Source organism: Brassica napus (genome assembly GCF_020379485.1).
Source record: "Brassica napus cultivar Da-Ae chromosome C4 unlocalized genomic scaffold, Da-Ae chrC04_Random_3, whole genome shotgun sequence".
Lineage (NCBI taxonomy): Eukaryota > Viridiplantae > Streptophyta > Magnoliopsida > Brassicales > Brassicaceae > Brassica > Brassica napus.
Window position 1 is genome coordinate 1 of NW_026014252.1, and position 20,250 is coordinate 20,250.

A 20,250-nucleotide genomic window follows, 5' to 3' on the forward strand; every position below is an offset into this window, starting at 1 on the left:
AGTTTTTGAATTTATGAGGTTTAGAACGTTTGAAGCGGTTTAGAGCGTTTGAGTGATTGTTGTAAACGCCAACAACCGCTACCAATCGCAAAAGCTGCGTTTGCGGGTGGTAGCGGGAAAACCAGTCATACCTAAGTTTATATCTCAACCGTCGCTTGTTGATATATTGTACCAAAAATAATCCTATTAACCCTATTCAATCCGATCTTTTGTATATAATTAGTTATACGACGATACATATAAATATATAACACTAATCACGAAAAACGAATATGAAAATATAAAAAATGTAAAAATCAATATCCGCGCGTGCGCAAGTGCGAAACACTAGTTAATAATTAAAACAACAAAAATAACTGATACACCTAACCAAACCACATCATATTACATGCTTTCCAGATCTAGGTGCGGTACAAGACTCAACCCGTCTCGCACTATTCTCTTTTTAAAATTTATTATTTTTTATTTGTAAGATTCAGTAGTAAAAGAAAATGAATGGTGACCTATATACTGTCCCGCAGTGCGTTCCCCTCATCCCGCTGTCAACACTCAAGGCCTTAGTTAGATACTCATTTCGGCCTAGACACCTCTTCTGTTTAATAAAAAAAATTATGTATAACGAATGATGTTGATATATATATATATATATGTATAGATTCATCTCTGAAATTTTAAAAGTGTAGCAACTAGCAAGTTATAAATCGCAATGAATTTTACAATGAACTTAGAATGAAACTAATCGCCGTTTTCTGATCTATTAAATCTGTCTCAGATTCGAGTATACTCATGTATGTGAATTTTTACAATACAGTGTGTGTCGGTGTAAACAATTTAAAAAAATAAAATAAAATCAAAGAACAAGAAGATGTGGAGGTCACGTGGGAGATTGGGAATGAGTTCACGTGCATTAACACGTGGAAAATTGCCAGCGTGGCAGCACATGGTCCCAAGTGACCACACTCGTGCGGCGTAGCTTTGGTTCCTCCACGACCAGACATCCGCTTCTCTTCAATCATTGGATACTCACTCTCTCTCTTCTCTCACATACCTACGTGCAAGCTATCTCGCGTGCAAACCACACTTTTAAAGGAAAGAACACTCGAAGGCCAACAATACAACGACTATAACTTGCATAAACATTTGTGTAAAATTAAGAAAATGAACAAAAGTATTACAGTAATATCGTAAGTCAATCTAGATTCTAGACTACATTTCATTATTATCCTCCGCCAATAATATACTAGACATAAGACCAGTATGAAAACTGAAAAATGCACAAAATCGATGATATATTGCACACTGCAAAAATATAGACAGGGTTCTCATAACAATTTGAAGATGAAATTAAAGCCTATTTTGCCCCCAAAAAAACTAAAGACTTCATATGATTTTGGTAAGAAACATCTAGCTAAGAACCGACCAAAGTAACCAAATCCATGTTCCATCGCAATAATGCATGAGCATATATATATACTTCCTTCTTTTTTACTGAAAGGAGATATATACTTTAAATCTTTAATCATGTGTTTATGAGCTCACTAATTTTGACTCGTCTAAATAAAACAAAACTGATAGAAAATCTGGCCCCACGCGTGTGTCCATATCCATGTGCAAAATCTCTCCCACGCATGTGTTCTCTTATTTTCCCAGATTCAGTTCGAGCTAAAATTTATCACTTCTTGATCTATCTTAGAGCATGATTCACGGTAAATCCGTTTATGCGGTCCTTTAAAAAAAAAAAAAATGAACCAATCGCAGGCTATCACGTATCGGTGAGGTCCGCAAACAGTGCAAAAACTGTCCAAATGCCAAAATCGATTCTTATTTCGCGACTTTGAAGACCGTTTTTTTTTTAAGTGGGGCCCATACATTAATTTTCTGGAGAAACCAGTTTAGGAAACCGCGATATTCATGGCCTTGTACTAATTCTGATTTTGATTATTTTAGTATAGTAATATATACGTATAACAACTTATTAGAAACCTGAATGTATCGTTATTGATTTCCAGGCACTTTTGCTGGAAAAAAGTCCAGGCACATGATTATATGCGCCTGTGTTTTTGTGGAGAAATTTTTGGGTTCACCCTCTAGGGTGAACATTTAGATTCACCAACCAATAGTGTTTGAGTATTTGATATTTGATATCTTTTAAAAGAGAAAACAAAATTGAATTTCCAAATAAGATTATATTTTTTAATTAAAACAATAAAAATAATTAAAAATAGTTACAAAAAATAAATAAATAAATATTGTTAAACCGTTAGCAAAATACTAAATCTTATACTCTAAATCCTAAACTCCAAACCCTAAATTATAAACTTTAAATCTTGGATAAACCGTAAACCATTGGAAAATTTTAAACCCTAAATCATATATTAAAAACTAAATCTTAATAACACTAAACCCTAAACCCTAATCACTAAACCCTAAAACCTTGGATAAACTCTGAACCCTCGGATAAATCATAAACTCTAAATCAAAAATATTTAAAATTAAACCCTAGAGTTTATGATTTATCCAAAGGTTCAGAGTTTACCCAAGGGTTTAGGGTTTAGTGATTAGGATTTAGGGTTTAGTGTTATTAAAATTTAGTTTTTAATGTATGATTTAGGGTTTAATATTTTCCAGCGGTTTAGAGTTTATCCAAAGTTTAAGGTTTAACGTTTAGGGTTTAGGGTTTAGGATTTAGGGTATAGGGTTTAGTATTTTGTCGAATACTTAACAATAATAATTAATTTATTTTTTGTAACTATTTTTATGTATTTTTATTATTTTATTTTAAAAATATAATTTAATTTGGATATTCAATTATATTTCTTTTTTTAAAAAATATCAAATATCAAATACTTAAACACTATTGGATGGTTGGGGGTGAACCCAAGAATTTCTCGTTTTTGTGTCCACTTTGACATAATGAGTTTTCTGACATAATTGTAAGTACTAAATTTATAATCTCTTTCTCAAGAGAATTTTCTTAATGAAGTTAAAAAAATCAACTATAATACACTGTAGATATATAGTGCATCCATTAATAATTGTTCGCTAGCGAATTTAATCATTACAAAATATTATTATATTTTTTTCACGTACTACATGATTGTACTGACGTATCTAACAATTTACTCGAAAGCTTAATCATTGCACATGTTCACGTGGGAAGCCCGTCACTTTATTTTGGTCCGTTCTAAGATTTGATTAATTCTTACCAATTTATTATTGGTCATTCGTGCAATTTGTATTAATAGATTTAAAGAGAACTTTAGTAAACATATGCCAAGCTTTGGAAAAGAAACATAGTGCTTTTTTTTTTTTTTGAGAATAGCATACTGCCAAGTTGGAAATGAATATTATGACTTGAGAATACAGCTGTTCACATGCATGCAGAAATTAGATAACCAAATAAAGAAAAAATAATATCTACGTGATGACCCTAGGAGAGACTTTTTTTTGTTACTTCTAGAGAACATAAGCTTATTTTTTTTTTTTTTTTAATTTATAATTATATAATCAGCCCGAAAAAATGGGAATTAGATCCGGTTACAAGTAGGTTTTGAACAAAATTTCCAAGGTCAAACTAATACAAAGCTAGCTTCGCCCACCCACTAAACCCGATACATTCCGCTAGCCCGTCTTCGAAATTCCTTAGAATCGGTTACCGTTCTCAGCCATCGACGAGAATCACTAGAAAGTGAGGTTCTCCTTGTTGCCTCGGATGCCGAGAGTTCTAGTGTCGTCTCCGGAGTAGCTGGCTCCCGATTAACTCCACCAAACTCATAACCATCTCTATCTTTAAAGCACCAGGGGAGAATTTCAGACACTTACCATAAGCCTTGCGAGCGCCACCAAAGCCCGGTTTGTACGCAACGCCACACAACATTTGAAACCGCCTCGCGAACAAGCAAATGCTTGCTACTGCCGCCACCAAAACTATACACAAAAGAGGCCTGCCCTCTATGCCACACACCAAACCAAAGGGACTCAATCACCTGCACGCATATCAGCCAACTACACTACCGATGATGAATCAAAAAGACCCTTCACCGGAACTGGGATGGTAGCTAAGCACAAGAGAGGCACCGCCACAGCAAGACCAAAGCTGGGACGCCTCTTGCCGCCTTTGAGAACCGAAGATACGGTGAAAGTGCCACGCCAAATTATTCACCTGCGCCTACAGTGAAACCAAAATTGAAACACAAGAGCCCAAGCATCCAAACGAGATGCGGCCGCAAACCAATTGGAAGGCTCAGAATGGTGACGAGAAGAAGATGCTGGAAAGACAAGTGGAGCACCGAAACAGAGCGTGAAACAGCCATAGATGACTGTGTAGGCCACTGTCCAGCACGCAAACACGAACCAGAACGGCCAGGTACCATCAACTCCGCCTGCGTACCCGACCCTGACTCGCCTCCGAAGTGAAACACTACCGAAGCTGACTTTGACTCCGCTGAAGAGGAGCAGAACCCCGATGACCCGTAAGAGTTCCCGGTTCCAATCATTGAAGCCACACGCCTCAGCCGAAAGAAGCAGTAGAGACTCTGCAACGCCAACGCAACTGGATAGCGAACCAGCACACCATCACGAGCAGAGAGGGCGCGAGAGAGGATCTAAAAGGGAAACACAATCCTCCATCTCAGCCGTAAAAAGCCGATTCCGCCAATCACAACCCCTGCACGCCACCGCGTCATGACTCCAAACAGTCCAAGTCTTCACCGCCGTCAACGAACCTTGCGCATGGTTTTTTATGACGGAGACCCGACTGGCCAGAGACCAGAACAAAGCGATAGTAGAAGAAAAAAGACTGGGAAGCAAATATGAAACAAGATGTGAGAAGAGGGGGGCTCCCGTGGCCGGACGCACACGACGCGCCGATCAACACCGGAACAGCTGAGAACCTTTCGTTTGTCTACATAAGCTTCCTTTAGACTAAAATAGTCGATGATTTTATCAGACGTGTAAAAGTTTCCTTATATACATAGAATACAAACAATAAAGTTACAAAACACATATCACACATATCTCTTATCTATATTTTGTACACAGTTAGGAAGAACAAATATTTTAAGGGGCGTCACTGGTCTATATAGATCCCTACAGTGATATACGTCAAACAAAATTTACTGAAAAACTATGATACGAAATATATTCTTGTTTTGGTTCCAGCCAAAAAAAAATTTTGTTTTACTTTTTGGCCATTCTTGATCCGGAACTTTAATACTCCTGTTAATTTATGATAAATATATTTCATATATCAATATCAATGAATACTTAATACTTTTAAAGCTGAAAAGCAGAAAGTTTCAAGATTCAGAACAAAAAAAAAAATTTGCACGGAGACAGGGCGAGTGAGAGCCACGTGATGTGTAAAAGAATGGTTTTTTTTTTTTTTTTTTTTTTTTTTTTTTTAAACTTCAAAGAGAAATAAAAATAGCAAAGGGGATTAAAAGACGCCAGAAATTTCACGTGGGAAGTCACGTGAAGAAATGTCCACGTGTTAACCTCACAAGAGAAATAATAGAGAGACAATCTTCCCACCTTTTCACCAGCCCGCGCGTGTCTCGTTGTTTCTCTCTCACCCGGACACCAAAGCCACTGCACAATTACATTGGGTTAGAAGACTCCTCTCATTAATGTTACGATGATGATTCATAACCTTTATTCTTATGTTTTGGGCCGATTCTTAAGTTTTGGGCCTTGTCTGTTAACAGTTGTTATACATCTGTCATGTACGTGGTCGGCTCTATCCACAAATTGGATTGATGCGAAATAAACGTATACTAATCCACTAATTTAATGGAGAGGCAATTTTTAATTATTTTAGTTGGTACAACAAAATATTTAGATGGATTAGTGATATGACTTTGTTATTTACAACGCTTTGTTTAAATTTCTTTCAAAAATACTGTTACTCTAATATTTATAATAATTATAAAAAATGATAAACAGCGAGAATAGTATTTTCAAACTTTATTTTTCATTTGATACTGAAACATTGATTCGTCAAAAAAAAAATACAAATGAATATATTCAACAAAACCTTACACACGAAAAAAAACACAGTACTAATATACTACTATACTGGTCAAATTATTGTATGGGTAATTACTAAAATGATTTTAAAAAAAACTGTTTAGCCAAAAAAAGAAAGACAGTTTTGTTTTCTTATATTACATTGTACGCAATCTGCATGTTAATTCTTAATCACAACTTTTCAAAACGTCATTAAGTTTTTGATATTATGCTAAAATAAAAATATAATTCCATAAACCCCAACCGTTGCAACCGTACGCGCCCTCTCGTGTATAAATGCAAAACAGTAACACACATTTGTGTGCATCTCTTGTCGTCCAAAAGGAGAGAGAAGTTAAAAAGAGAGAAGCCATGCCCATGCTGAATGCGAAAGCGGAATCCTATCAACCGGTGAGTATAAGAGTGAGAGAGGCCGTGCTGAACGAGCATGCGCCACGTTTTGAACCGGTGAATAGAAGCGGGAGAGAAGTCATGCCGAGTGAACATTCGGCGCCGCTTCAACCGGTAAACAGCGATGAGCATTCGTTGTTCCTTACCTTCTCAAACGGGTTTCCCCTGACGGAGATGCAAATCTTCGATTTTTTTAACTGGTAAGTAACTAAATCTAATGCCCTAATCCTCTAAATCTGTATATGTATAATCAGTTTAGGTTTGTGCAAATGCGTTGTCACTAGACCGTACCCATTGAATTAGTATTCCTGTTACATAGTGACATAGAATGTTGGATTTGTACCTTATGTCCTAACCTATGAACTAAGTCATATACACACTTATTCGCACATAGAAGAAACTTATAGATTGATATAATCTTGGTTTAGTTTGTACAAATGTTTTTTCTCATAGACATATATACTTGCATAGTTACATGTTACGTCACATCGCATTTTAAAAGTCCATATATGCATAGAAAGTTGTCTTGCTTGTCACATCTGGTGAGTCATCATATGGTAAATTGTACATACTTGTCAACCAGTTGGTTATTTTCTGTTCATATATATATGATGATGATAATGGTCAGGCGTTACGGACCCGAGGTGGAGGGAGTGATTATTCCCAGGCCAAGGGGAGGAAGGGGGCCGCCCTTGCATGGGCGAGTAGTGTTCAAGAATCCTCTCATACCCCGCATGGTTATGAGAGACCGTGAAAAGGTTTGCTTTTCTATCGATGGGCGCCCTGTTTACGCCAAAAGGTTCTTCAGCAAGAAGGTGCATACCGGAGCCACTGCGAGTACCAGCCTCCGTGATGGTGGTAGCCACCCCGGTGGCGATGAGTGATCTGGGCTTGGAACTTGGTGAACGGTGAATTTTAAAACCCTTTTGTTGCATCTATCATTGGGTTTTTAATTGAACCGAGTATGTTTCTGGGATAAACCCTTTTTATGTTTCAGCTTAATAAAAAAGAGTGAACGTTCGATTGTGTGAGAACGGATGTTGTAAACTCTTATCTCTGTTCAGAGATATCTTTAAATTATTGATAAACTATTTTGGATAATATGTTTTTTTTTTCTCTTTCTTTCAAGTAATTTGGTTGAATTGTATTTGTGCATGCATCGTTTAAATCTTGACTAAGACAAATTCACTGGCTTAAATACTAATGTTAGATCAGAAATGTCCGTCGTTAAAAATAATATATTGTAATTTGTATGTGTAATGTGTGTTGTGTGTATAAATTTTATATTGTATATTCTTTTGTGAGCGGACGACATTAGTATTTACGAATATTAGCTATGTGTAGAGAAAAAGCTGTGAAAACCTAAGCAGCCAAGATGTTTTTTTGCCAAAGAATTTAATTATTATTAAGTTTTATTTTGGACTTTCGATGTATTTAATTTGTTTGACATATCTTGCCATGTATGTGTAACTAAATTTGGATACATACTATAATTAAAACATTTCAAATGTATTCCTATTAACCAAATAAATCTCACAATTTTGAAAATATGTAGGGAAAAAACTATGTTATATATTGATTTTTTCATTACCTTTATTTTTCTCCCAGCATTTTAATTGCCTATTTTTAGAAAATGTATACATTTTTCTCATACTTTTTTCATGCAAAAAAATCACAGAATAAAATTCTGAATAGAAACGTTAAATGGAATACGTAAGAGAAGCATTTCAAAACAAATGTTTTAATTTTATAAAAATGGAACTTAAATTCGAGTAGCTTGGCCAGATTTGCTGAAAAATGCTTTTCGATTGGAAGCCCTAAACCATCGCTTCTATATATGGTCCTTCAAAAACCACTGTAAAATATAGGCTATATTCTTTTTATACCTACGTTTTTTAGAAAAAGATGGGGCCATGTTTTGAAGCGTTTTTTTAAACCTATTTTTTAGGTCTTTATTAACAATAACTGAGGCCATTATAATATATTTTTTTTTGCTAAACTATAAATATCATACATGAATAGAAGTTTTTACAAAGCAAGAACTTAAAAGTTTGATCTATCTTGGCAAAAAAGAATTTGTCAAAAAAAAAAAATCTTGGCAAAAAAAAAAAAAAAAAAAGATGGTTTACATTTTGAACTTGGGGGACAGATTCATCTCAGCCACATAACCATGAGAGATTTAAAAGTTTTCTTTGTCTCCTAGCTGAGATGATGTTTCTTAGCTCCTTGTCAATGGCAGAGAACACAGTTTCGGCTGGAATGGAAGTCTGTTTGTGTATCAAATTATTTCTCTGCTTCCATAGTTGGTACACAACGGTTTGGACCGCCATTTTAATATTTGCCTATTGGGCTTTATGTGTAGCCTTCTTTATGTGTAGCCTTCGACTCCATTTGGATCGAAGCTAGCATAGAAAATCTTCTTTCCAATCATATGCATACGATTATTGTCTCGGGCTGAGTAATAATTAATTGACGGTATTAGCTTATTAGGTATAAAATCAGAACCTATACATCGATACTGAATGATAACTATATTAGTTACAATGTTACTTTTTATACGGTTTGGAAAATCGTGAACTATACGGTCATGTACGGGTTATTGGATTATTCTGGGAGAAGTAGTTTATCATGACTCGAACCTACTTCACAAATCTCTCAGAATGTGACAAAATGCTGTAGTATTTCTAAAAATGTATCCTTTATACCTGTCGTAATATTGCTGAAGGACACGACATTGATTATTTATATTTTTTATTTCATTTGACTGTATACAAGTATTAATTTTCCAGGTGTAAAGAACAACAAAAGTTACAATCGCGTGCATACAAACAAAAATTAAAATGAATATATGATAACAAAAGTAAAGGAGCAGAAATTTCAAAAATTATTCTGGGGGTAGAAAAATAGGAGAGGAGAAAAGTGGGTCATTATCAGATTTTCTCTTCAATAATGCAATTTAATATGATAAAGACAATATGTAGAACCTCCACAAATTCAATATATAAAAATGATATATGTAGATCTGTCTCTCTCTTAATTTCCTTCTTCCTATATGTTATACTTTTCCCTTGCATGATTGGATTTGTTTATAGATTATCACAGATATATGTTTCTCATGTAAACGCAGGTACTGATTTTTAGTGGAATACGAATAGAAATTACTTTACATGCTTTTTTCTAAAGGGCTTTGCAGTCACAATGCGATGTATTTATTATAACCGTGTCACTATTATATGTATATATAAATGATATACAGACTGACCAAAAGCAAGATTTTAGAATCTGATTTGGTGTGGCCCAAGAGATGTTACCACTCAACGAACGTCCACGATACCAAAAAAATACTATGATAGATACATCATACACTCAGGGGGGAGAATATACATATATCATACATGCATCCTTGTAACGAAATACAAAAAAAACAACACTCTTATACATATATATGTTTAGATTTTTTTTTTTTTAGGTGTAAATGTTAAGATTATACCAATTTTTTTAGTTTTACATAGTATGTGGAAAACCACTTATTACAACAAAAAGAGAGAGTAAAATTAACTATAAGGAAAGATGAAACAAAAATAAAACTGAAATAGAGAAGGAGAAGGAGAAGAAGCAGACGCTGAAGGAAAAGACAAAAGCCACGCATTGCCCGATCGATCACCCGGAAAAAGGCAGGAGGAGTCATCGAAGTACCACGGAAAATCCTTGCGTTGCGCTCACGCCAAAGATTGTAAACAATAACCTGTAGAAGAAGCTTCATCACTTTCATGGTAGAAACCATGAGAGGACCATGTAATCGCTGGCACCAAGCTACATCAGTTTAGAGGTCCGGTGGAGGTGATGTCATAAACCTGCCACAAAAATGCAACCACACACCAGAAGCAAACGACATTCAAAAAATAAATGGCTGTGGGATTCCACTCCACTATTACATAAGACGCAACAGTTTGGGACTGTCAAACCCCATGGTATCAACCGATCACGAGTAGGCAGCCTCTCAAGCATAGCTAGCCAAGTGATGAAGGTACATCTCGGAACTTATCCTTAAACCAAACTGTAGAGTGCCATGTGACTTCAGGAGACGGGACACTTAGTAACTCCCAGGTAATTTTAGAGGAGAATTTGTTCGTAAAACCACCTGTTGGACCTCTTCTCCAAAGGAAGATATCCTTGCCATTATTATCAGTTGGAGGGGTTAGTGTTGATAATATTATCTGCAGTGTCTCTGCGAAGTCAGACCTAGCAGGAGGTAAATACCAGTGTCCATTTTGGACAGCATCCGCCACTGAAGCATTAAGTGGAATTCTCAGCTGTCTTGGATCTGTAGAACCAAAGAGAGAGAACAAAGGACCAAGGTCTGTCCAATAATCAAACCAAAAGGAAGCTGTACGTCCATCGCCAATACCGCAGCGAAGATAATCACTCAAAGAGTCCTTGAGTTGAAGCATAGACCTGACCGTCCGGGAGAAGCGGGAAAAGTCAGTTACCAGCCAGAAATTCTTGTCTCAGAATCTATTATGCTTTAGCCAAGGCACCCGCAACGAGCCTGCAGCTGAGAAGAACAACCAAATTCTCTTTAGCCGAAAGACCATCTCAAACTCCTCCAACTTGCGGATCCCTAACCCACCTTCTTTCTTAGATTCTTGCTCCAACTGCTGTTGTGGTCTTATTCTTCCATCGAAAAGCCGAGCACAGTGAATCTACTTTAGCATAGAACCTCTTAGGCAGGACATAAACCGAACTCCAGAAGTTAACCATGTCGTAGATAACAGAGTAAACCATCTTGATTTTCCCTGCATAAGACAATATTTTAACTGTCCAGGAGTGGAGCTTTGAGGTAATACGCTCTAAGAAAGGTTGCAGAGTAGCCCAAGAGATCTTATTTGGACTTAGAGGCAAGCCCAAATATCTTGTTGGGAACGCACCACGCTTGATACCAGCCAAGTCACCGAGCACCGTAGCTTGCAACTCTGAATATCCACCATAGAATATTTCAGATTTTGTATCATTCATATCCATACCCGACCAGCTTTTAAAATTAGACATTACATTCTTGATGCCATCAGTAGAGAAGCGAGAACCATCTGAGAAGACTAGTAAGTCATCATCAAACAACAGATGAGTCAATCTTGGCGTAGCGCAGAGCGGGTGAAGCCTATAAGCAACAACGCCATTTCAGCCTTATTGAGCAACCTTGATAACACTTCCATGAGATATATGTTTAGATTATTATATTATTAGTATCATGTAACTAGCTGACAAAAGTTTTCTTATGGAGCGATTTATTTAAAGAAGATGGAGTACACAATTATTTTATAGTCATTATATTGAAGATCTAAAATGAGCATAGCAAAATATTACTGGTTGTTACTCAATATTCCCTCCGTTTTAAAAAGATACATATTTTAGATTTTTCACGCATATTAAAAATACACATTAAAACTTGATTGTAAATGCATTGTTTTTTTGTAAATAACAAATTTTCATAACTTTTATCCAATAGAAATCCAATAAACATCATTAATTTTTCTGAAATTTACAAATTTTTATTAAATAATATATTAAGAAAGTAAGAAATGTATCTTTTTGAAACAATTTTTTTTCTTTCTAGAATGCGGATTTTTGTGAAACGGAAGGAGTACAAAATAATAAAAAGCTGGATCTACGTGAAAGTAGCACATCTCTCATGACTCTTACCCATCGGCCATATGAAAATATCGATTTATTTTAATTCTATTTACTATTAATAATAATGTGATACTTCTTTTATGGGGTAACAGAGAATTGAATGAACAAAATAGTTAGAGGGAACATCGTATTTAAGTTTCTCAACCGCTCTCTTGCCTTTTTAATATGTATACATGCATTATTTTGTATTGTTGTACATGTGTACGTACGTAGCTATAATGTATAAACTGCAACATACTCTATATAAATGCAGAGTTTTAAAAATGGCATAGAGTTTCTATACTAATAAATAGAAAACCTTTTTATTTTCATGAAATAGAAGTAAATGACTTCTATTTCTTTACATTCATCACAAAAATTTATACCCCCCGCCCCCCAACTTTTATTGCAAATAATGAAAACTTCAGTTTGATTTTTTTTTTCCTGTACAAAGACCGCCATGCAATGTTCAATAATTTTATAACTTATGCACATCTAAATCAGAAAAATCTATAAAATATAAACAATTTTTCTCTGTTTTTGACAGAAGATATCTGTCCCAAAAAAAACAATTCTCTTTCCTTTGCTATTTTATTTTGATACAATAAAAATTAGTGGCATGTGTGCGCCATGTGTGCTCGTTGACTTATATAATATAGTACATCTCGCATCAATCATCGTATATCGCTCGTTGATTTTCCAACAATATCTGCTCTTTCTTTCTTAGGCTTCAGACTTATTTTGTTTTTCTTATTATACCATTTTAAAAAATAAACTGTGTATAAAATCACAGTTATGACTTATGATGCATCAAGCTCAATCACAGTTATAGGTATCCATAAAATCAAACTGGACTATTATAAAACAAATCAGAACCGCGTAATGCAGCTTAGTCTGACTAATGGGGTCAAATTCCTCAATCAACTGAACAAATTCTAAACTGAACAATAGCCACACGTTCCTGAAGTTGACACTAGTTCAATTTATTTCATAAATAAAACTACTCTATGAGTATACATATAATACGTGTGCATAATGTCGTTCATTACTAAATGAATTCTTATATAAGCACAGTTGAGAAATATATTTAAAACTTCAGTATAGTATTTATCTATTTATTGTGGTGGACAATGGCAATATAATAAAATATAAAACAATGTAGTTTCTTAATTAATTATGATGGTACCGAATCGAATATGACGTATCGAACAATGCTACGTAGATATATACAAATACAATGATATTTGATTAGGTACGTGGGCGTTTATGTTTAATCAAAATTTAATACCGTGACCCATTCGTATAAAATATACTATATGACGTGACCCATTCGCATTACAGCCATCTTAGTTATTAAATTAAATTAAAGAAAATGGCTCGATATCCTTATAATAGTTGAAAATTGGTTAATTCAGTTTTTATTTCTTATGGTTGAATCAATACATTGGATTCTAAACCTAAAAATATTTTTAGATCTAAATTGGAATGAGACCAGTATAATACAACAAGGGATCTGATATTCAAAGTACCGTAAAGATTACAAGTTCGCAGGAAACTATCTCATCATTTTAGTTATTTATTTGTTGTTTCTCATTGTTGTATATGTATTTATGTAATTTGGTTAAAATTTAAGTAATAAATAAATTTCAGTTGTTAAAAAAAAAGGCTCGATGATGCCTTTTTATCAATGAAATGTGAATCTCGTGATTATTTGTTTATTACCACCGATTGTACTCTAACTATTTACGGCACGTGAAATAGAATGCGTCGAGGCTAAATTAATATGAATATAGTTTGTTTATTGGGACATAACTGTCGTAATTAGTAGTATATTCATGTGCGTCTTAGATTCACCCACGGAGGCGGTAACGGATGAACCGTTTCTGTTCGTTTGGCCACCAATGAGATAGACGGTTAGAATAAACGGTGTCTGGAAACGACTGGAAAAAGCGTTACCACCTTTAGAAACAATTGGAACAAACGTTTTGCGGTAACATAGTGATTATGAGTTATTTTAACCAGAGACCTGTAAACTGATGTACCAATTGTTACATTTTTGATTAAAAGAGGAGACGGTCTTCTAATGATACTGCCATATAACATATATGTCTTTTGCACTAATACGGATTAAGATTTACTTTTTTTTCAAACAAAAAAGAAGTTAGTTTAGTCAAATTCTAAAATGTTACATTATGAAACTGCAATCAATTAACACTACCGAAAGAAACATGCTTAAATAATTTATTGTCTGTCTATGGAATTGTCAAAATAACATTTTGTATGGCTTACATCCGAGTATCGACATAGCTCGTACTTTCTCACGTTTTTTTCTTTTAATTGTACTCCGTTTTTTTTTAATGTCAAGTATCTATTTCTTAATTTTTCAAATAAAATATACTAAGAAGAAAAAACGAAACTCTATGACACTTTCTTTAAAAAAAAAAAACGAAACTCTATGAAAAGAATATATAGATATAGATGCTAAATTATACATTATATATGACGTCAAACTAAGTACCCCGATTTTATTTGGAAGAAATAAAAGTGGTAGATGGGCAATTCATATGTCAATAGGTGACACACATGCACGAGGGTCGGGCCATATTAGACGAATGCATATTATATATTATATATTTAGAATCGGTTAAAACAAATTATATATTATATTCTTTTTCTTCAATAAATACATGTCTTGTTAAAAAATAAAGACATATTTTCTGGTTAGAACTTAGAAGAATGCACATATGAATTTTTTTACAAAAAAAAAAAGAATGCACATATGAAATAGTTAAAAAAAAAAGAATACACACACACGAAACCATCTTGTTTCTATTCATGTTTACGTGGAGCAAAACTGGCCAGCTAAAACGGTGAAACTCAAATATCTTCTTTTTTGTTCCTGGACCCGATTCCATCCTCCATAATTCATATATTATAGCCAAAAACCATTATATAGTATATATTATTTTACTGTGTTAAAAAAGTATATTTTATTTTACTTTCTATTATTTTTTAGTAATATGAAAAAGCCAAAAAAAAAGAGATTGTGAACGAATATTAATACAAGCCCACTTCACATCTATTTTTGTGCAACCCTCTTTTCTAAAGCTAGCTTCTCTCTAACAATGGAAACACATCTCAACATAGAGAAGAGTGCTTCTCAAGTTACCTTAACCTCCTCCGCTATCTTCGCCGTATCATCTTCCTCCTCCTCCTCTTCCACCGCCTCATTGTCCTCACCTACAACATCTTCCTCTTCTTCATCAATAACTTTGAATTTCTCTGAGGATACCAACTCTAAAAGAAAAGCATCTCGAAGATCATTACCCGTTCTAGAAGATGATGAAAACGTCGTGAAACAGCGAAAGACCAGCGGCGGAGATAAGCATCCGACGTATAGAGGAGTGCGGATGAGGAGTTGGGGCAAATGGGTGTCTGAGATCAGAGAGCCGAGGAAGAAATCAAGAATCTGGCTCGGAACTTATCCAACGGCTGATATGGCTGCTCGAGCTCATGATGTGGCGGCTTTAGCCATTAAAGTACAGCGGCTTATCTTAATTTTCCTGAATTATCCGGCGAGCTTCCTCGTCCGGTCACGAACTCTCCTAAAGATATTCAAGCCGCTGCCACAGCCGCCGCCGTAAATTGGCAAGACTCCGATGTAGCTGCATTAGAAGAAGCCGAACCGAGTCGAGAAGTGATGGCTCAGTCTTTGTCAGGTAGTGTGGTGTTTTCTTCGGACATTACAACTCGAGAGATGTCGGAAACTTCGTGTGCGGACAAAGAGAGCGACGAAGAGAAGCTGTTTGATTTGCCGGATTTGTTTAATGATGAGATGATGATACAAGACGAGCGTTTGAATTACAAATGGACAAAGAGAAAGGTGCTTACTGGATGACTAGAGTTTTTGCCTCCCACGGTAACTCATCTGCAAGTGAAGGCCAGTATGCGCATAGCCTCTTGCGTCCTAAAACGCACAAGAAGCATATGAGTCTTTGTCAAACTAGTGCCAACTAGTATAGATGATAACCGCTTCTATGACACGACATGTAGACTCTTGATATTCTTCAAAGGGATCTTGAATTTGTTTCTCTTCAAGCAAACTTGGAAAAAAAAAAACCCACAACGCCAGTGAAGACTTTGCAACTGACCCAAGATTGTACCCTCCCTCTAATGCCATCACAATCTTTCCTTGTTCAAACTCATCAGCTGAGAGTCACATATTGAAGAACTCAGGGCTAAAGAACCAAGCCAAACCAATCAGTAACACTAAACACAAAACGCAAACCTTCTTCAACATAACTAATATCCATATGGTGTACAAAAAACCACCCCACGCGGATCACCAATAGCTGTTTTAAGAGGAGGAGTTTAAAAGGTTAAACAGACAAACAACTCTTAAGATGAACAATTCATGCAATACTTCAAAAATAACCTGCATCAAATCCAGCTGAAAGAAAATAAGATCAGGAAAACTCTTTGGTCACAGAATCAAGATATGGTCCCATACAGCATATAATCTTCATCTCCCCATCTTCTTCCTTGCTCCATGGAACGTTTTATGTTAAACCCTTCCCCTGCTCCTTCCCCAACCTTGTCATAATCTCCATCATCTCCCGTTGGATAGAAGCTTCCACCATCATGCCTAGTCCCAAATGCATTTCCAGTCAGGTTCCAAGCATAAACATCACATGAAAAATAGGTATAAATTTGGCTACAAGCAGCGCTGAAACACACGGCCACAAACACACATACCTATGAACAGAGAACACTAGTACACGAGGATCTTTCCAGAACATCTTCTGTGTACCGTTTCCGTGATGAACATCCCAATCAACATCAGAATTTTCTTGACACCTAGATCTGGCTGCATTCAAGAAAAGCAAAAAGAGCTTGGCAACACACTCACCATACAAAAGAACTTAAAAACTATGTTAAGGAAATAATCATTACAAGAGTCAATACAAGTGCTTACTCTTTGGTTTAGTAAATAACTAGCCGCAACTGCAACATGTTGAATAGACAGAACCCCATGGCTTCATCTGCCTCAGCATGGTGCCCTGGTGGTCTAACAATAGCAAAGCCACAATCTAATTCTCTCTGCAACTTTCTCTGCCACCTTTTAAGTTGCAAGGAGATACTGTTAAGTGTTAACTATCCTCCAAGTCATTTATATGCATCTAGTATTACTATTACCTCCACAACAGATCCAGCTGCAGATACGCCGCTTCTGATGAGCCTCCATTAAGATATATTGAATCCAACTTCGAAGCAATCTTGTTCTCGAGAATCTTTCTTCTTTGTGCTTAAACTCTTAACTAAATTAACATGTTCCTTGTGTGAACCAGTTGAAGATGCTTATCTTCCGCTTTGCTACCACAAGAACCACACATCTACAAGGAAAAAGGCAAAAACTTTCTTATAAGCAAAACAACTAACAGCAAAGCAGCACGAGAAGGAAGAGAAAAGTAGGAACCTTTGAGCGAGACCAGTGCGCTGAAGCATCTCCCAGATAGCTTTGATGCGATTAGGACACTCGGGATGGTCATCACCGTCAGGTGTGTCGTGTTTGCACATCCTCTCGTCGTATAAAAGACCAACCTTTCTCTTTCTTGATTCGCCGGCCATGGTCGTATTTTGCAGAGTCTTAAAGAAGACAAGACCGGAGGGAGAAGAAGCTGAAGGGTCTCTCATGTCTGAAGCTTCTTTATGTCTTAAAACTTATTTTTCAATTTGTTTTTTCTTTTTTTGTTTGGAGGGAAAGTGAGAAACCTAGCTTGTTAACCAATAACAGTCTGACACGTCACCTTTTACAAAACCAATTAGCCGGTTGAACCGGATCAATTGACCCTAAGAATTAATTTTAAAAAAATTGTGATATCAAACTGCAAAGTCAATGATGTTCTTTAAGATCTCTGTTTAAAGTTTGGTTACAAACATTTAATATTGTCTTCACAAAGAAGAGTCTGTGGTTCCAAACAAACCTCAAAAAATCTGTCAAAATTTCTCTTAAATGGTCAAATTGCTAAACCGAGATATGTACCTCTCTATCTAAGCTACTAGCTGCTTCACCGTGACTATACTTCAAACCTGAAGATGTTTGTTTATCTAGCTCTCCAATACGGTCTTTCTCCTGAAGATCAACAAGGCCTTGAGGAGGTTGGTCCATATCATCCTAAAACCAGGAGGTAAACTTGAGGAAGTGCTTTGTGATACTGCAATTGGCTGGAGAGTTAGCCCTAGAGTCTTTGTCTTCTTCAGGGTCTATGTCCATGTCAACAACATTGCCATCATCAAGGTGATGAGAAGTTCCTGGAACATGTGCTTGTGAGTTTTTTATGGAGGAAGAAACCCCAAAGATAGTTTTCTGTTTATGCTGCTTCTTGATGAAAACTGCAAACACACAAAAACATATGTTTATTATTCTTGAGGCCAATGAAAGATTATGTACAAAATAGACAATACATACACTGGGAGGTCTTGTCCAGTAGTGTTGAGGAGAATATCAACAACTCTGTGCCGTTTACACTAGCTTTGATCATAGCCTTGCGAGACGCCATGGTCTCAAATAGATGAGCACGTTCCCCTTTAGACCTAAGTAAGAAGAGTTGTATAAAACAAGAAGAAGAAGAAGCTTATCCATTGTAGAAATGTTTTTTTTTAGTAGTACCTTACTGTTCCTTCTCATCTAAGAAAAAGTATAATTCCACATCTGATAGCTTTGGGATTCTACCAACAACACATTATTCAGAATACGGCCTGTAGGAACCAGCTCCACCTCGAGAAATATAGGCATCGCCATTGAGAGTCTCAGTGCTTTCCTGCTGATGTTGGATGGTGGATTAGCCCAAAACTGGCAGTCAAACTCAGGAAAAAGCGTGGTGGAATCCACCATGCGTCCCTGGTTGAAAGAAACAAGTTGATCAATAAAGCAAAGCTAGTGACTTGTGAAGGTATAATAGATCCTATTAAGATCTTGTTCAAGCTTCTACACTATATATCTTCACTTCAACAATGTAGCATATGGTTAATGGTAAGGCTTGCACTGACAATTCTAACCAAACACATGTGTAGTTCAAAAGACAGTTTGTAACTCACTTCCAAGTAGGGAGCAAAGCTGGTCGGTATAGAAGTAGCTCTGAGATCCTTTCTTTAGATGTTGATCGACTTGTCTCCTTGGGACCATGATCTTTAGCTTTATCACCAGCTCCACAACTGTCTCTAGAAAAAAAAACAAGAAAACCCACAATTTTTTTTTGTCATCCAGTGAAAACAAGTTTGGCTTTCAAAAAGAGAAGAAGCACAAAAGTATCACCTTGTATTGTATGTATTGTTGCATCAGTAGTATCTTGTTGTCGAACTCTTGAAGGAATCTGAAAAGCACGTGGACTAGGAGGAAGCTTCACTCTTGAACGAGTCTGCAAAGCACGTGGACTAGAGGAAGCTCAACCGTCCTAGGTTGAGAGAGACTTGTTGATTGGTTCTCTGTCTCACTGTTGTTGGATTCATACTCGAAGCAGCTCGAAGACCACACACAATTTCTTTCTCAAACCTGGTGCAGGACGGGCAGGGACAGGTCTTGGTGGTCATAAGTGGGACGAGGTGGGACAGGTCTTGGTGGTTTAAAAATTGGACGATCCGGGACATGTCTCGGTGCTTCAAAAGTAGCAAGAGCAGGCTTAGGTCTTGTGATTCAAAAATTGCAGGAAAGGCTTAGGTGGTCTTGATGATTCAAAAGATGGACGAACAGCCTCACGTCTTTGTGATTCAAAAGCTGCACGAGTAGGCTTAGGTCTTTGTGATTCAAAAGCTCGACGAGCAGGCTATAAGGTCTTGATGACACAGAAGCTGGAGGAAGAGGCACTTTACTGACACCAGAATGTAGTTTTATAACTTCCTCTGGAGCGATACACTTCACCTTTGAAGGTCTAGGTACTGGATTCCCTCTAGCAACCGGGTTTGAAGATTCAACCCGCATTTACTCCTTCCAGGGACCACTTTGATCGAATCTGAAGGCAGCTTGCCTTGACCAGGACTCATTGCTTACAAAACTAGCAACCTGCCACAAAAAAAAACCAAAAAACTAGTCAAAACCAAAAGAATCTAGAGAGTTATAATCGTATTGAAACTCAACTCTAAAGGAGCTAAACATCATCTGATTCA

General features: G+C 36.2%; 1 protein-coding gene and 2 pseudogenes across 1 annotated transcript; 2 read left to right on the top strand and 1 right to left on the bottom strand.

The window, feature by feature from the left end:
• The first annotated feature begins 6,320 nt into the window (after window positions 1-6,320).
• On the top strand, window positions 6,321-7,518 carry LOC125594771. The gene is made up of 2 exons (XM_048770847.1): window positions 6,321-6,617; window positions 7,046-7,518. Exons 1-2 carry the CDS (start codon window positions 6,379-6,381, stop codon window positions 7,299-7,301), a joined length of 495 nt encoding a protein of 164 aa, XP_048626804.1. The 5' UTR covers window positions 6,321-6,378; the 3' UTR covers window positions 7,302-7,518.
• Window positions 7,519-15,156: 7,638 nt separating this feature from the next.
• Window positions 15,157-15,985, top strand: LOC125594769 (annotated as a pseudogene).
• A 13-nt stretch (window positions 15,986-15,998) lies between these two features.
• LOC125594770 lies at window positions 15,999-17,734 on the bottom strand (annotated as a pseudogene).
• Between the last annotated feature and the right edge of the window lie 2,516 nt (window positions 17,735-20,250).